Here is a 16081-nt window from a genome sequence, read left to right as displayed (position 1 = left end):
GTGTGTTTGGCTGAGCTTTGTTCCTAGAAAGACGTAGAGCAAAGTGGGAATGTTGCTAAAGATGGAATTTTGCCTCTTGTGCAATCGATACATAAGACGTCAAGTGTTCAGGCGAATCCTTATTGGCAGGAGGTCTGGGAATATTCGGAATATTACACATCTGAACATCCAGTTCATGTCTGTAACAATTTTACAACCGTACTGCAAACATAACTCCCAGGCATAGATAAAACAAACGTCAGGAACTAAGTAACTAAATTACAGTCAGTAATATAACTACAAGATTAACACGTACTGGATCATGGATCAGATTTTATTTCATCTTTTTCCCTTTTGATCACACGTTGTGTTCTAAGCTCTCTGTGGGCTTCTGATTAACGCTTTAGAAGAAGGCTTGGTAAGACGTGTCCTTCCTGTTGTTAAAGGGGAATAAGAAAGGAGCCCTCGAGAGAGCCGTCTTTGAACAGTTGCCTCGACACGCTGAGATCAACATCGGTGTGACTGGGTCGAGCCACGCTACGGCCACGAAACAGATTCTGTGACCATGTTTTTGAAGTCAGCCACTGACCCCTTTTATTGTCTTTTCCTCTGGGAGTCACTGTTCTATCACAGGACTCACTGGTCTGCACGTCCGCCACAATCACAAAGCTCCTCGTGGCAGCGCTACTGAGACCAGCCACAAGTCCATGAAATCCTTTCCTGAAGGATTCACCGAGGATTAAAGTCCTAAGACGCTGCGTGCAAGCGTGTACCGCGAATGCAGAGACTGAGAGAGAGCTGCACGATGACAGCCATTAGCACTTGAAGTATTTATAAAATACATTTGCAGAAAGTGAATTAGGACTGTCCCACTTTATCACACATACCAGCTAAGAGCAGATGCTGTGTCCTGAGACTGCCTTGACATTTTGACTTCCTTTTAACTGGGATGCACAAACTTGGAATGCGATTATTCGACTCTGAGCAGATACTAAATCTTTTCACGTTACCTTTCCCCACCCAGGATGCTACGCTGCCCTCGGAGCAAAGGCCTGACCACCAAAACATTTGTTTCCACACTTACACATTAGGAGAAATGCCTTTTTTGCTCAGTATTCTTCAGCCATTCCTGAAAGCAGCCTGTTTTCACAGCTCCCTGAATAACTGTCATCATCTGTTCAATCCCGTGAGGCCTGCGGCTGATAGGATAAGCTGGTGCCTCCTTCTAGTCTCTAGGTATTGCAATCCAAGGCCACCTTCCTCTTCCTTCTCCCCACAGACTCTGAAGTTGCAGTGATTACATCTCCCTCACTGAGCCAGAGGATGAAGGAAAGAGGCCATCAATGGCACTGAATTTTGTTGTATATTAGCTATTTTATGTGTTAAGATAACAAATTCCTCTGTGTAATGTTCACTGCCCCCCCCAAAATAAACTACACAACTTCAAATATCCTCTGATTTTATTTTAACTTGGTAAACATCGTCCTATATTGCGGAGCTTGGTTATTGCAGTCTCTGCTGTCATTTCAGAAGGCAGAGCACTTTCCAATCGTGTGTCTTTGTTTGTAAGGCAAAGCTGATCTAATCCGGATTCTATCAACGGATAATCCACTGTAATGAGCCGCGCAAAATTCCTTAGATGAATATGCAAGGTCTTATTTCTGCAAGGTAAAGCAAACAAAAAGTGCCAGCACGAACCGAAAACATAATTGATTGTCTTTTTAGAGCACATGCCTCGGCCCATGGCCACAGTGTAGGAACTATGTTGTATCTGTCATATTTAAGCCTTTGTCACACAGGGATCACAGGTGGCAGAGCAGCCAATCACACAAGTTATCAAACGTTTGCTGGGAGCAGCCAGCGGGGGCCCAGTGTGCCCGTTTTACATGAAGTAAAACTCATCAATGCTCACTGGGTTTTCAGTTTAAAATCTATTGTAATGTAAAACACAGTTTTGTTCTGTTTTGCTTATTAAATGGAGGAAGCAGGTACTGAGTGGGGCCTTACTCAGTGCTGGTGGTTAGCTTATAAACATGACACTTGTTGGCAGAAGGGCTGCCACGATTAGTCGAGTAGACACGATTATGTCGACTAATTTAATGTTTGAAGCTTTGACAGATCCTGAAAGACGCAGGAATAAGTAGCAGGATTTAAGAGTGTAATAACGGACTGAAACAGAAGATGGCAGCACTGCATGTACAAGGATGCCAGCTGCCGTTAAACCCCGAAGAAGAAGAAGAAGCTGTGTTCAGTATCGTAGCTGTTTCTAGATTTTTATTTTTTTTTTTGAATATGCTTTATTGACAAAGCACAAAATACAGATACACAAATACAAAATAGCAAACACAATGTCAGGGGGTTCGTATAAAAAAAACCAAAATAGACACAGTCTATCAAAGAATCACATGATATTGAACAGGGAACATAAGTTTATGGTTTTGACAGCTTTTAGATTTTGAGAATGTTGTATGGTTTTAACATATTGTTTGGTTTCATTTAAAAAGCACTGAAAGGATGGTTTTGCGTTAGAAAATTTCGACTTATGTATATGAAATTTAGCCAATAATATCAATAAATGAATCAAATAAAATTCGTTTGTCCTGTGCATGGGGTACTTAAAGAAACCAAACAATATTTTCTCGTAACAAAGAGAGAACTCAGAAAAGATAAAGGAAACAACAAAAACACAAAATTCTTGCCAGAAAAGATTCGTGTATAAGCATGACCAAAATAAATGAGAAATATCTTCCTTCACACAATTACAAAATGTACAGTTAATATCAATGTCCTTTTTATAACGTACAAGAAAAGATCTGGTTGGGTAAAAACGATGAATAACTTTAAAAGATATTTCCTTTACTTTGTTATTTAATAGAAATTTCGACGGTAAGGTCCAAATCTTCTCCCTTTCCAGGTCCTGGTATAAGTTATTCCAGTAGGCGACAGCCGTTGGGACACAAGTTCTGTCATGTTTCTAGATTCAGGCCGCATCCTCTCGAGGCCAATTACGTCACAGCGACGTGACGAAGGCTGTCCAAATTCAAAGACTCCGACAAATGAGGCCGACAAATGCGTCCTTCATTTCCCCAGATTTGAAGGATGGGTCGGGAGTATCCTTCATGGCCCGACCTATCCCAGAATTCATAGCGCGGCCCAGCCAATTCCCGTTTCCAACAATGGCGGCAGCTGGTTAGTTTTAATATTACTCTTATTGCTCTTTCTGGGTCACAAAATAAACTTTTAACATATTTTCAGGCGAGAATGTAGCTGTGTAAAGTTGATAGCAAGGAGCAGACGGCTGAGTTTATTAAACCGAAACAATCTGCAAATTTCATTAAAGGTTTATTAAACTATCATCTTGTCTTTATTTTTAGTTAGCACATACCTGAAACACTTCCCGCTGTAAGCTAATGATAGTTTTATAAGAGCAGATGCTGCTGGTGCAATAAGCTGCACGTTTTACGTCCAGTGGATCCGTGATCTGATTAGTCGACTATCAAAATAATCGTTTGTGGCAGCCCTAGCTGGCAGCTTGTTCAGTTTTGTTGATGTAAAATATTTTGTTCCTCATCTTGTCCAATCATATGTTGCATTGAATCACGACAGAGGTATGATTACAGGCTCTTGTTCAGTAATGAAGGAGAGTCTCTCATTTACCCACCGTTCACTCACCAACTCCTGTCACGATCTTCCTTCCTTTTAGGGACGTATACATCCAGTCCCGGTTATTTTCCAGACAATTGCACTCACAGCCCAACCACACACGGCTCGCTGGGCCTCGCCAGCCATCATCAACAACGAAAGCATCTTTCAAATCACGAGGCAAGCGAAGGAACGAAAAGAGCTAACGTATGTGGTGAGGGAAGGGAACAGTCTATAGTTTCTGTAGCAATCAAAGCTTCATGCTCTCCTACACAACTGTTTTTGGAAATAATGGTGGTGATGTGTTTAGAAAAAGGCAATAAGCCGCGTTTGAGATATTAAAGGTTGACTTATATATGTAGCACAGAAAACCCCACAGCAATCCACTTTATCAACAAAGAGACAGCAGTAAATGTCATGCTATCTGCTTTTACTTTTTCTATCTTGAGAAAGACAATCCATCCTGCGAGGTCCCGTCTGTACCCGTCTGTTGCTTTATCTCAGCATGCACAGAGGCAGGGGAGTTTCTTCAGCAGACCACATCTCTGTTGCGTACGCACTGTTGTACATTAGCGAGCACGCATACAGCTGTGAACATCTGCTAAGTGTAATTATTTAATTTAGACGTAGGTAACCAGGTCCTTCATCTTCCTCTGCAACAAGCAGAGCAGCTACGAGAAGCCTACATGATACACGACCTCTTGCAGGCGAGGGCATAAATAATTGTTGCGCGCTGTGGACAATTTATGCACACATGTCACTGCCAAAACTATAAAGTCCTAATTATGCCCGATAACTCACACTGATGAGGAACCTGGGCTGAATGTTAATAATTTAGTTGTGCTACCTTTTTCATCTGCGTTACAGTGACAGGGTCGCGATCATTTACAAAGACCCATCTATGTCACAGTACTGCGAACGTGCTGCTGCGTTTCTTTGTTAAAGATAATATATGTTTGTAAATAACAATGCCCCAGAGATTATACATAAACCAATCAGATGTGAAAGATAAATGAAGGTTTGCACGACTGTGCTGGGATGGGAAAAGCTGATTCTTCATATCCGTCTGCATGCAGCACTTGCAATAATCCCACCAAGTAATTGCTTTGTGATCGCTGCAATGTTTTTGTTTTAAACTAGATCAAACACGTCTCCATTAGCTCTTAAAAACATCATATTCCAGATAAGTTCATTGGACTGTCACCTCTGTAAACAGAGGTAATAATAACACACTAAAGACGGTGAGTAATCACAGCAGTGCTCCAAGCACTCGCATATCTGCAAGACAAATGAATTTCTACATGCACTATTTAACTGAATTTAAAGGGGACGAGCGTTTCTGTTGATGTGTCGCGTTAATTTAAAAAGTACTGGTCCCACAGAAGATATCTCCAACTATCCCACCGTTGCGTGCTGAGAGAATGGCATGATATATTAGGTAAGAATTAAGGTACTGTGGACACGTCACCAGTTTATCACAGCCTAACACAGAAAAGCAAAACTCAGGCTCACACCTGTGTTCAGTGCTGCCACATCACATGCAGCTAGCAAGACTGTTAGCTGCAGTAAGAAACCACGCAGAAATCCAAGGAGGCACAGAGTCGATCAGCAGCTGTGGTCAACTTCAGTTTATCTCAGTCACATCAAAATGAGTCAAAGTGTCAAATGTGACTGTAAATGCTGCATGCATACTTTCACAACCCGTAGCAGACATCCACAATCGGATTCACCTGGATTCAAATCGTAGATTTAAATCACATATTTACATTTTTTTCCTTTCATGTGTTTAAATTATGTTTTTGTTTCTATAAGTTTCGTCAGAATCACCAAAGCTGCATGAAGGAGGAAAGCACAGGAAACAAATAAATAAAAACAACGTTACCTTTTTGGGTAAAACACAGATAATGTTGTGTGCTGTTAGTATGAGTCTGCAAATATGAAACTTTGTATCAAATGAGGAATTATGGCAGAATTTCATATGGCAGGTTTTTGTGCATCAGTAAGAAATGGATGGAATGAGAAACTTACACACGTGATCAGTTTCGTCGGACTCATCGGGGCAGTCGGGCTCGCCGTCACAAAGCCAGTCCTCGGGGACGCAGGTGTCGTGGTTGTGACAGTGAAATTCCCCTACGTCGCACAAGATGTCTGGATGGCGTGAGCAGAGGGGTGGAGAAGGACACAGAAGAGATGCAGCATGAGGTGATGGTACTGAGCAAACACATGCATGAGCGCATGTTTCGGCAGAAAACACGCGCTGGGTGTCAACACAACAGGAGTGAATGGAGACGACGTGACTTCTGTCACTTTCAATGCAAATGCATGTGTGCAGAGGCGTTGTTGCACGCAGAATTATCATCATCAATGCAGGAAGTCGAGAGAAACACAGATCAAATATATAGAGTGTATGCACATCTTCGCTTACAATCAGCAGAGAGCCGTCCTTAAGTCAGGGGCATGTCGTCTGCAGACCGCAGTTCTTTATCAGAACAGGAGGCCACACATTTCTGTACAGGAAAAAAAGCTGGCGCTGCCCAGGCATTGTGGTTTTGACAACTACTCTGCTCTAACAAAGACGCGATGTCCTTCGTGACTTGGAAAACTATTCCAAAACAACTCGGCGAGTTTGTTCTTATCTTTTTGCCTTCTCGGTATTGTGCGGAGTTCAGTGAAAGCCCAGTCAACTAAAAAGTCATCATAGCCTTTCAGTACAGCGAGCATCTATCAAAGCGTTGACAAGTTTCCTGCCGGTAGCTGTCACAGACTCAGTTCGATCATACTGCAGAATGACACCAGCTTTCGCTAAAGATTTGACACCACAATATGACCTGCCGTTACTTCCCCTCAGCACAGAGCGAAAGCTGCAATTTGTTTCGAAGCTTAACCCACGGACAATCAGACGGGCTCTAACTCCCCCCTGCTCGCTCGCTCCATCTTTTTCCCAGTGTGTTCCTAACCCATTAGTGGTGGGAGTGAAGCAAGTGGGGGATCAGGTCTGGAGCGTTTCAACAGTGGGAGTGATAATTCAACGCACTGCTGCCCCCGGCACCCTCCGGCAAATGCAGGCACCCAGGGACAAATCTGAAAAGGTCAAACATCTCATCCATTCCGCTCCTCGTATTCCCTCTGATGCAATATTTCAAATCTTACTATTTAAATCAAGGCCTTTGTTTTATATATGCAAAGTCCTTTTCTCAAATTTTAAAGGGGAACATTTTTAAAATTACACATGAAAGCACTCGAAACCTTAAACAAAAATAATAATTAAGATTCAGGTAAAAGGTAAGTCCAGGCAGCACATCGTCTTTATTTTGTCCTTCTGAGCTCAATATTTCTCAGCAGCACAAATAATTTCCACGTAAGCCGGTGTCACTGAGCTTCTCTCAACATCATCAAACAAATTACATATTAGAGTCTTGGACGAACCACAGTTACACACACTTCCTGGTTTCTTTGGCTTTTCTTTTTCTCACTTACATTTTCAGATCATCAAACAATTTTAAAAATAGAGTAAAAAAAAACCCTCATGTAAATACAAAAAGTAGTTTTTAAATGACAGTTTCGTGTATTAAGGGAAGAAAGCAGCAGTGGTGCGCGATACTGCTTATTCTGGTATCGATCCGATACCAGTAAGTACGAACCAGTATCACCGATATCGATACTTTTGTCATTGAATTGCTGAATCTCAAATCATTTTCATGACCTTAAGTGTTTTTATGATGTTTCCTTTTTATTACTAAATAGTTAAAACCCAGGACATAGTTAGGACAAAGTTTATGATTAAATAGAAAATGCTTTATTATCCACTGATGCTTTTAAAAATCAGCTGAAGCCATTTTTATACAGGCAAGCTCTTGATTAATTTGTTGTTTTTATGTTGTATTTTACTGTTTTACATTGTTATTTGTTGTATTTACATTCTTTTCATTTGGCATTTTCTTTGTTGTAAAGCACTTCGTGATTTTTATCTGTGCAAAGCACTAAATATAAATACATTTTACTTACTTACTTTTTTTTTTAGAAAAATCTGAAATTAAATAAATAAATAAAACGCAAACCAGTAAACAATTTAAAACAAACAAGTACTGTTGACAAACTATAATACAAAAATTACAATTAAAATTCTCAACAACAAAAACAACAACTGGTGCAAATATAAATAATATCCAAAGACACCCCCCCCCCCCCAAAGCGTGTAAGTCATGGCGCAGCATCTAAACACACGGGGTGAGGGGGGGCACGGTGTGCCTGCTCTGCGCTGACACGGGAGCGGCGAGTGCGGCGACCTGGCTGTTTGGACGCGTCATTGAATTGCTAAATCTAAAATCATTTTCATGACCTTAAGTGTTTTTATGACGTTTCCTTTTTGGAAACACCCTTCGGGACATTTTGTACCTCCACAGTCCCACTGAGCTTCTGATGAACGTTATTAGCACACTCTTAGTCTGGTGCAGTATCCATGCACGAGGCAGTGAGGCCTGGTCTTAGAGTCCTGCTGTACTGCTCTACCAACCAGGAGCCGGTGCTCTGGCTCTCTGGTGTTAGCTTTCTGAGCTGTGCTCATGTAGTGACTCGTGCATACTCAGTCATGGAGAGCTGTTAGCCTCTTTAGCCAGCAGCTGTGGATAATGTCAGATGTTAGATCCAGCTCTTCATCCTGCAGCTGTTGGATGTCTGCCTTTGTGAGGATGACTAGTTCTTGTTCTGGGAAGTCGCTGTGTTCTGCTCTTAGGTCCACCAGTCACTTGGTACTGGTGGTGCGTCACACCTCTTTCTCCCAGTTCTTCCAGCACTGCTCAGCTCTTGGTGGTCTACCCTGTGCTATTCCTCTTCCCTACTATTCCCACCTGCACTCTGGGTGGTTTGTAGAGCAGGTCATTTGTTCCCTGCTCCTGTGACACATCTCTTAGGCCTAGTGGTCAGAACTGCGATCCTTTGTTCCACCTTCAGGACATTTTGTACCTTTTTTCCATCCACGCTGCGTCTCCCAAGGCCCCCATTTATGACCTCAGTTAACCAATTAACTGACTAGTTTCTCAGATTTGGGCTTCCACTCTTCTTCTCCACAGGGAGCTTCCTCTACATGCATTCTTGATCTTATACACAACTGCTTATAGGATTATTTAACAGTATGAGCTCATTGGCTTCAGTGCACTGGAAAAAGAAAAACACTATGTAAAAGCTAAGTATTGCGACGACATTATTTACATAAAATAGTAAAGCATCAATAAGCTGGGATTGAGGTTGGCAGGGACACGCTCACTTTGCCGAAGTCTCTAAGAGGATGTCTCCTATGCCTTCAGAGCGGAATTGATTACTCCTAAAAAGCAGAGGGCTGGTGACAGGAGGGCCATTTCCTCAGCTAGTGATGGAAACCATGAAAGAAGCTGTCCCTGGACCTCAGAGCAACCCAGTTACCCACTGATGTTCTACCTCCTTTCATGCCACTTCATCTTCAAAGCTAAGGGGCCAAATATGAGCAAAGCAAATGACCTCTTATGTCAATTCATCTTTCCCCTCTGCTTTTCCAAACAGGCTCGCCTTGACAGGCTGCTCCGTCCCTGCAGCTGTTAGGGGACAACAGGGGGACGAACGCACGACTGAAGGAAAGTAACTGCTCCACTTTTCTTTTGTTCCTCTTCTATTCTGAAGATTATTGTATTTTCATAAGAAGCTGGTGGCGTAACACACACACATGCACGCACACACACATCACAGGAGTGATGATTGCAGGAGAACAAAATTGGAGCAAGAAGACATTTTACAAAGGTGAGCTCCACCTTCTGCAGGTGAAGCACGCAGCCGTACGAGCTGCATTACCGTAGCAGTGGGAAACACAACCCGGCACTCGGACGGCCACGTTATTCCGAGCTTCATTCCAGACACCAGCAGCCGCGCTGGCACAACACTGTGGCTCATTAAAGGCATTGAGCCTTTGAAATGTGCCAGATTTTCAGAGGAAGAAAGAGTTATTAAGAGGCAGGCAGACAGGGAAGATGGTTTGCAAACCTACCCAAGCAAGACCAGCCAGCAGTCTTTTGTAGTCTATACCCTGTATTGATCATTTTCTTTTCTTTTTTGTATGTAAGAATTCTGGAGTGTTGAGCCAATTATTCTGCCTGAAATGCTGCAGCATGAGCGCTCAGACATCACAACATATTTCTTCACCCTGCATGTTGCAATAAGGCATCCACTGTCCTGTTTGCTCTCTCCCATTAAATTCAGACGCACACAAGAGCTTAGGCCTCTATAAATCTTTCTAAACAATATTATACTCCAATGAGGTAAAATACAAACTGCTAAGACCTCATAATCCCCTCAGTTGCATCAGACACACAGTTCAAAATATGGTACACTGGATAAGTCTTAAGCCAGAGGCCTGTTCAACCAAACCTGTGTTATAAAAGCAGCAGTGCAGCACGTGACTGCAAAAGGTGCATTTAACGCCAGCTTTGCTGCACAGCTGAAACAGAAAAAGCTGATCTGGGAATATTTATTAGTCAAGAGGCTGCTTCTTAAATAAGCTGCTCGCAGCTCATCCGACTTACTCGGTGCTACATTCAGCAGGACGCTGTGTGGGAATGTGACAGGACCAGAGGTGGTAGAGTAACAGTAGAACTACCTCAAGTTTTACTCAAGTAAGAGTTAAAAAAGCTACTTGAGTACTGATCATAACATCTGATTTAAGGTTTAAAATGAGACAATCAGACAGAAATATAAAGTTTAGTGCAAATTTTGGTATTTGAAAGACTAAAAAGAAAAAAAAATACTACATATAAATAACATGATTATAAATAATAATGTAGGTAATAGGCAAATATACACATATTAGAACAGGGTAAAGTACTTCCAGTGACATATATGGTGTTACTTTACTTCTCCAACAGGCTCAGCAGACAGAAAAAGTCTCACTTTGACATAAACTGCAGGTCTGTGTCTCCATCTTTGGTTAAAACGTGTTAATTGTTCATTCACTGAATTTACTCACACTGAGTAAAGTAGCCAGAAGAGTAGTAGTAGAGTTACTTCCTAATAATTTTACTCAAGTAAAAGTAAAAGTATAGTCTATTGTCATTGCACAGTCATATATAGTACAATAGTACAATGAAATTGGAACCAGTAAAATTACTCCCAAAAGTAAATGTAACTGAGTAAATGTAATTAGTTACTTCTCCCCTCTGGACAGGACAGGGTAGTGCAATGGGCCCATGCTATATCTAAGGTGGTCGAGGTCATCGAGCAGCCAGAGAGAAGCAAACATGTCAGTGACACGTGCAGATATGCTGGCGTGCACGAACATGAGCGTGTGGAAGAGTCTGGTCAAACTTATCTGGAATAAGTACAAAGACCTGAGTGACCGTGACACCAAATCATGACGGCTCTCAGTCAGCAGCACACAGACTGTGTGACATAAGAGCCACGTCTGCTTCCAAATGAGCCTTCATATCCGCAACTTCAAAAAAGCGATCAGCGTAACTGCTCTCGACAAACAGCAAAATCAGCACCGAGGAAAAAGAAACAGACAAAACACGTACACTCAAATGAGATCAATTTGGAGTTGGCGATACTGAATGAAGACTGAGATATTTCTGTGCTTTATGTTTTGTTTGTCTTATTTTTTAAAAATAGCAAATCTTTGGAGGGATAACAAAGTCGGGCTGGTTACCAGATAGCTCCAGAAATATCATGAAATTTTAAAAAGGGGAAGAGTCAGTGAACACAAGAATATTGCATCTCATGTATAACCAAAGACTGAATGCCTGTCTGAGGAAGAAAAGACTCATCTATACTAACAGTGGGGGACTATAAAGAGAAGAGAGCCTGAGCCTACGCAGTCGAGGCTCTGACCTGGAAACAGTATTCTCAGAAGGTCGATACGTCAGCACTTAACAAGCAGGTAGTGCTCTGTGGAGGGACGAGCCATGAAATGGTGACAGGGTGAAGGTGAACGCACTGACACGGGTTTGATCCGCAGTGGGCTGAAGTCACAACTGGAAAAGGTCTCATGAAGTTTGTGCCTGACGTGCTCAGAGTGCGCAGAGTTATAGAGTCCACAGACGCGCACATACATCAGCGATCTCAAACGTCCCACAGCGTCAGAGTCCACTTGGCATCCCGGCCGGCTGCAGGTCACATGCATTATGGATGAGTGCGGGGCTGTGAGCCAAACCAAGCAGGTTATTAAGCATAACAACAGTATAATGCAGTCTCTGCCTTAATCTTCATATCTTTAATCTGCCAAAAGATGCAAAGTAGTGCGATGCATCTCAATGACGCCTCGCACCTGCATAATGAATCTTTATTACAAGCGTATCTCTAGAAGTGACATACGCCATGTGCTATTTAGACTTAAATGCCATCCGCGTCAAATCTGATCAGCATATGAAGACGAGAGAGTGCCGTGACTCTGCTCGCTGATGAGCGATTGCAGAATGTCGCAGCACTCCTGGACGCACGCCCGCCCGTTTACGGGCACGTCCGATCCGCTGTCCTAAATCTCTTTTTCTCGACTCCAGAAGTTGTTTTTCTCAAGCCAGCTCGAGACAGAGCTTTGTTTGAGATGGGAGAAAATAATAATGTACTAAGACAGATAAGCAATTATGTTTACAGAATCTGAGATACGACATAACTGTCTCCAGGAAACACCAGATTGTACCCGCGGCCATCCCCCGTGGCGATGCTGAGCAGCTCTGCATTCTCGACATGAAGCGGGCGAGAAATCAATGCTGTAGGCTTTGGGGCCTTCATTAGATACCGCCTGACCTTCACTACAGAGAGAGGTCACTTTTATTTTCGCAACAACAGCAGGGGCATGTCAACAAATTATTAAAAGGCAGCACCGTATGAAAAGTTTCAGGAGACAATGGTGGAATGGCCTCCTGCTCCTTGGCACAAATCCCTGCACCAGTAAACAATGAATGATTCATGAGAGCGATCTTAAGCTGCGTTCCTACCCTTTTATCCCACCGCCGAGGATGCATTTATGAAGAAATAACTATATTACAAGAATTATGTGAACAAGGCATGAATGATGTTGATATCTGACACGTTATCTGATACGTTACAACTTCAATAACATTAAGAGCGCGCAAGGGAAATGAATCCCGATAACAATCATTACTGTTCATATTATCACAGTTATTAAAAGATTCACAACATATTAAAACAGCTCTCAAAACATTCTGATTTCCTTTGTGGGGTTTTGATGAGTTTACTGTCTTATTGCACAAACATTTGCTAACAGTTAGGTGAAGTCAAAGCAACCGAATCCTCGCTAATGCTAAGGTGAGCGAGGTGATTTCTAGCTCTGATTTATCAGACTGTGACGGGTCTGTGCTGGTCTCGCCAACAACAATCAGAATGAATTCACCTGATGCTGAGTTACAGGGATTTATTGGTTTGATTTTGGGGGATTTCTTTTATTTCCTGAAATTCTCTCAAACCCATTTTATTGATTGATTTATTTAAGATGAGCATGTTAAAGCTTTTACTCGGGTTAGGCGCCGCGCTTTCTTATGACAAGATGCAATGTCTTATAATTGCCTGTGAAGATTTTACAGTAAATGTCTCCAATTTGAACGAGAACCGAGCTCTTCACACCTGATCTGACTGAGGTGTCAGGTGAGTGTGTAGCTCTTAATTGGATCAGATGTGCAGCCGTCTGCAGGATGTCTACAGCGCAAAACATGCAAGTTAAGTGGGTCTTGAGGACTGGGCTAATTAACAGTAGTGGAAAGGAAACGCTTAGCAGATGGATCAGCGTGGCACTGCACCCACGAAAGCCAGAAGTAATCTTTTGAAATTTAAGAGCTTAAAGGATTATTAATGTCGTTTTCTGTCACCCTGGCTCTTGTTTCATGAGCGGCGACCGCAGCAGTGGTCACAAAGTTACAAGAATCAGAGTTCCTGCGTAGCTCTGCTGCTTAATGACAAAGTCGGGCAACTTAAAGCGTGATCAAAGTCCACGCTGACGACACGGAGACGCACGCCGCTGCTGTTACACACGTTTAAATAGAAACTTTACTGCTGTGACTGTCACTTTGATTCTTCTCTCACATTGCTAAAAGCCACCTTGTTTACCCTGCAGGCTGCCTTGTTGTCCTGACTGACAGCGTCTGACTCGCTGTGCTTGTTGGTACAATATGCATGTGTCAAAAACATATATATGAATTTAAATTCAAACATCAGAAACATCAGAAACATATAGTAGACATTTCCAGTATTTTGAGTGCACTTCACTCTACTGCAAGGAACTTATAAATAGGACTCTGTGACTCTACCTCGGAGACGATCCGATGATTTTCATCACCTGAGCTGACAGACTGTTGAAATCTGTGATGCCAGTCGAGAAACCGGGGCATTAAAAAAAAATCCACATTGCTATCTGTAAATACAACTGCCTTATTGACATGAACAACCTTATTTTGCTAGAATAACATGTTTACATTACGATTAATAAATGCATTATTTGCACAATAAACTTTTTAGACACTGTTTCAGAAGCTCAGCTTAGCAAAACCTGCAAACTGCATGTCTAGAATCTGAATTCAGACCTCATATTTGACGTGTCAGCTGTGAATGAGCGCATCCACTTTACCCACAGGGTGACCTGTCAAACTAATGTTCTTGTTCTAAACTATACATTGAGATCATCTCCACATGGAAGAGATTTGTTGGCTTTTTCAGATGCAAATTAATTCCAAAGACCGTTGAAGAGGTGCTGATTTAAGCTGTTAGGTGTATTATCTCAGTGTGAGGCCAGATTTCCTTTAATTGTTTTTTACTGTGTAAACAATGCAGCAAACCTGCTGCTTGAGAATTTATCAGAAGAAGAAAAACTTTTTGCTTCTTAGTTTGTCCAAATTAAATCAGTAAGTGTGTGAGGATGGTGTGTGAGGATGAATAGCAGGGTAAGAAATGAAGATGAGCTTGGAGCTGTACAGTTTCAAGCTCTTAAAAATGGGCTGTAACCTACGTATGTGAATTTCATTTGCATGAGAATGTGTCATTATACCGCCAATAATAGAAAAGTACAACCCCCCAAAGCCGCTCCTCGCTTGGCCCCCTTTCTGTGCTCCATCCAAGGTCACCTAATCACTGTGTTCCTTCAAAGACCTCTACCTTAACCAGCTGCAGTGTGAGAGATTTATGCCCCACTCCATGTCATGATTACCAATCAGGTGGAGTAATAGCTGCTTAAGTAGACGGGTTTTTGTCATCACTGAGGGGTGAAGTGCCAGTCAAGGTTTCCACCGCGAGGCTGTGGGCATGTCGGTGCCTTGGGTGTAGCCTCCAGATTAAACAGCCTTATCAGAGTGGAGTGAAGCCGTTATGGTGAGGGATCACATTCTCCCGGCCTCCTCACGGTGCAAAGAGACGGCCGTTATTTAACAACTCCACACTCGACTTCAATTCAAAATCACCTCGTAAAAAAACAACACAAAAACAGTATGTTCGCATTCTTTATTTCAGCTACAGAGTTAGAAAAGATAAAACAATGAGTGACTGAATTAAGATTATATATATATTTACAGTTTGATTCTCCTCTAACACTGGAACGAGTCTAAATACGGCATTCATCCTGCTGTGGGCACACTGCTTACAGTCAAAGCATGTGAGATAAATGACTGACGGAGGGATTTTCTTAAAGACTGACGTCCCATCTGCTGTTTTCAGTTTATCCAACAGACTTTTTCCAACAGACACCTGATAGACAGAGAAGAAGTCATCTTCTTCTTACACTACTACTAAAAAAATATTTATTACTTTAAAAATCCTCTGAAAAAGGTCATGTTTTACAAGACTGCAACTGGACTTTGGCCTTTCTTCCTGTGCCACAAAGGGCCAAAGACATGCATGTTAAATTACTTGGGTGTGAATGAGAAAGTGCGTCTCTCTCTGTGAACCCCACGCAGCCATATAGCGCATCAAATCTGACTTTTTCTGACCCTATGCGACCCATATCCGATCATGGTCTGACAGTGTGAACGGCACAAATCCGATATTTTCAAATCCGATCTGGGTCACTTTCGTATGTGGTCCTGAATCCGATACATATCTGATGTTTTAGAAAGCGACTGCTGTTTGATGGTCATGTCGCATTAAATCCGTCTTTTACGCCACTGACACAAGACAGACGCCAATTATCAGCGCCGGAGAAGACATCGCGAACGCTTCCTGGCCATCCAGTGAAACTGTTGGGAAGACAACGTTGGAGAATCGTGAACATTTTATTTGTACTGCATAATCTGCAGATTCTGACAGAAATCTGCAGCTATCCTTTGAAGCACCGCTCCTCTAAAACAGCAATAAGGATCATTATTAGGTTATTTACATTATTATGTAAATGACAAAATAACTTAAAGTCCGAAGTCTTTATATTAAGGCCATCAGTCAAACAATACTGTTGGTCTGGGTCTAAACAGAGCCGTTGTGTGTGACGTCTTCTTTTGCGCATGCG

At 42.2% G+C, this 16081-nt stretch overlaps 1 protein-coding gene across 5 annotated transcripts in view; it reads right to left on the bottom strand.

Annotated features, from left to right (window-relative positions):
* Positions 1-16081, bottom strand: part of lrp1bb (low density lipoprotein receptor-related protein 1Bb) — a 263247-nt gene that overhangs the window by 186765 nt on the left and 60401 nt on the right. For 4 of the 5 annotated variants that reach the window (XM_084907632.1, XM_084907630.1, XM_084907631.1 and 1 more), the window contains exon 2: positions 5650-5769. The exons of the other annotated variant lie outside the window; for it this stretch is intronic. In XM_084907632.1, the coding sequence (XP_084763758.1) occupies positions 5650-5769 (120 nt within the window). The remainder of the gene's footprint in view (positions 1-5649; positions 5770-16081) is intronic. 5 annotated transcript variants of the gene reach the window in all.

This window comes from Perissodus microlepis, chromosome 16 (genome assembly GCF_051167445.1).
Source record: "Perissodus microlepis isolate ML-2025 ecotype Zambia chromosome 16, ASM5116744v1, whole genome shotgun sequence".
Classification (NCBI taxonomy): Eukaryota; Metazoa; Chordata; class Actinopteri; order Cichliformes; family Cichlidae; genus Perissodus; species Perissodus microlepis.
This window is presented reverse-complemented; position numbering and strand designations above follow the sequence as displayed.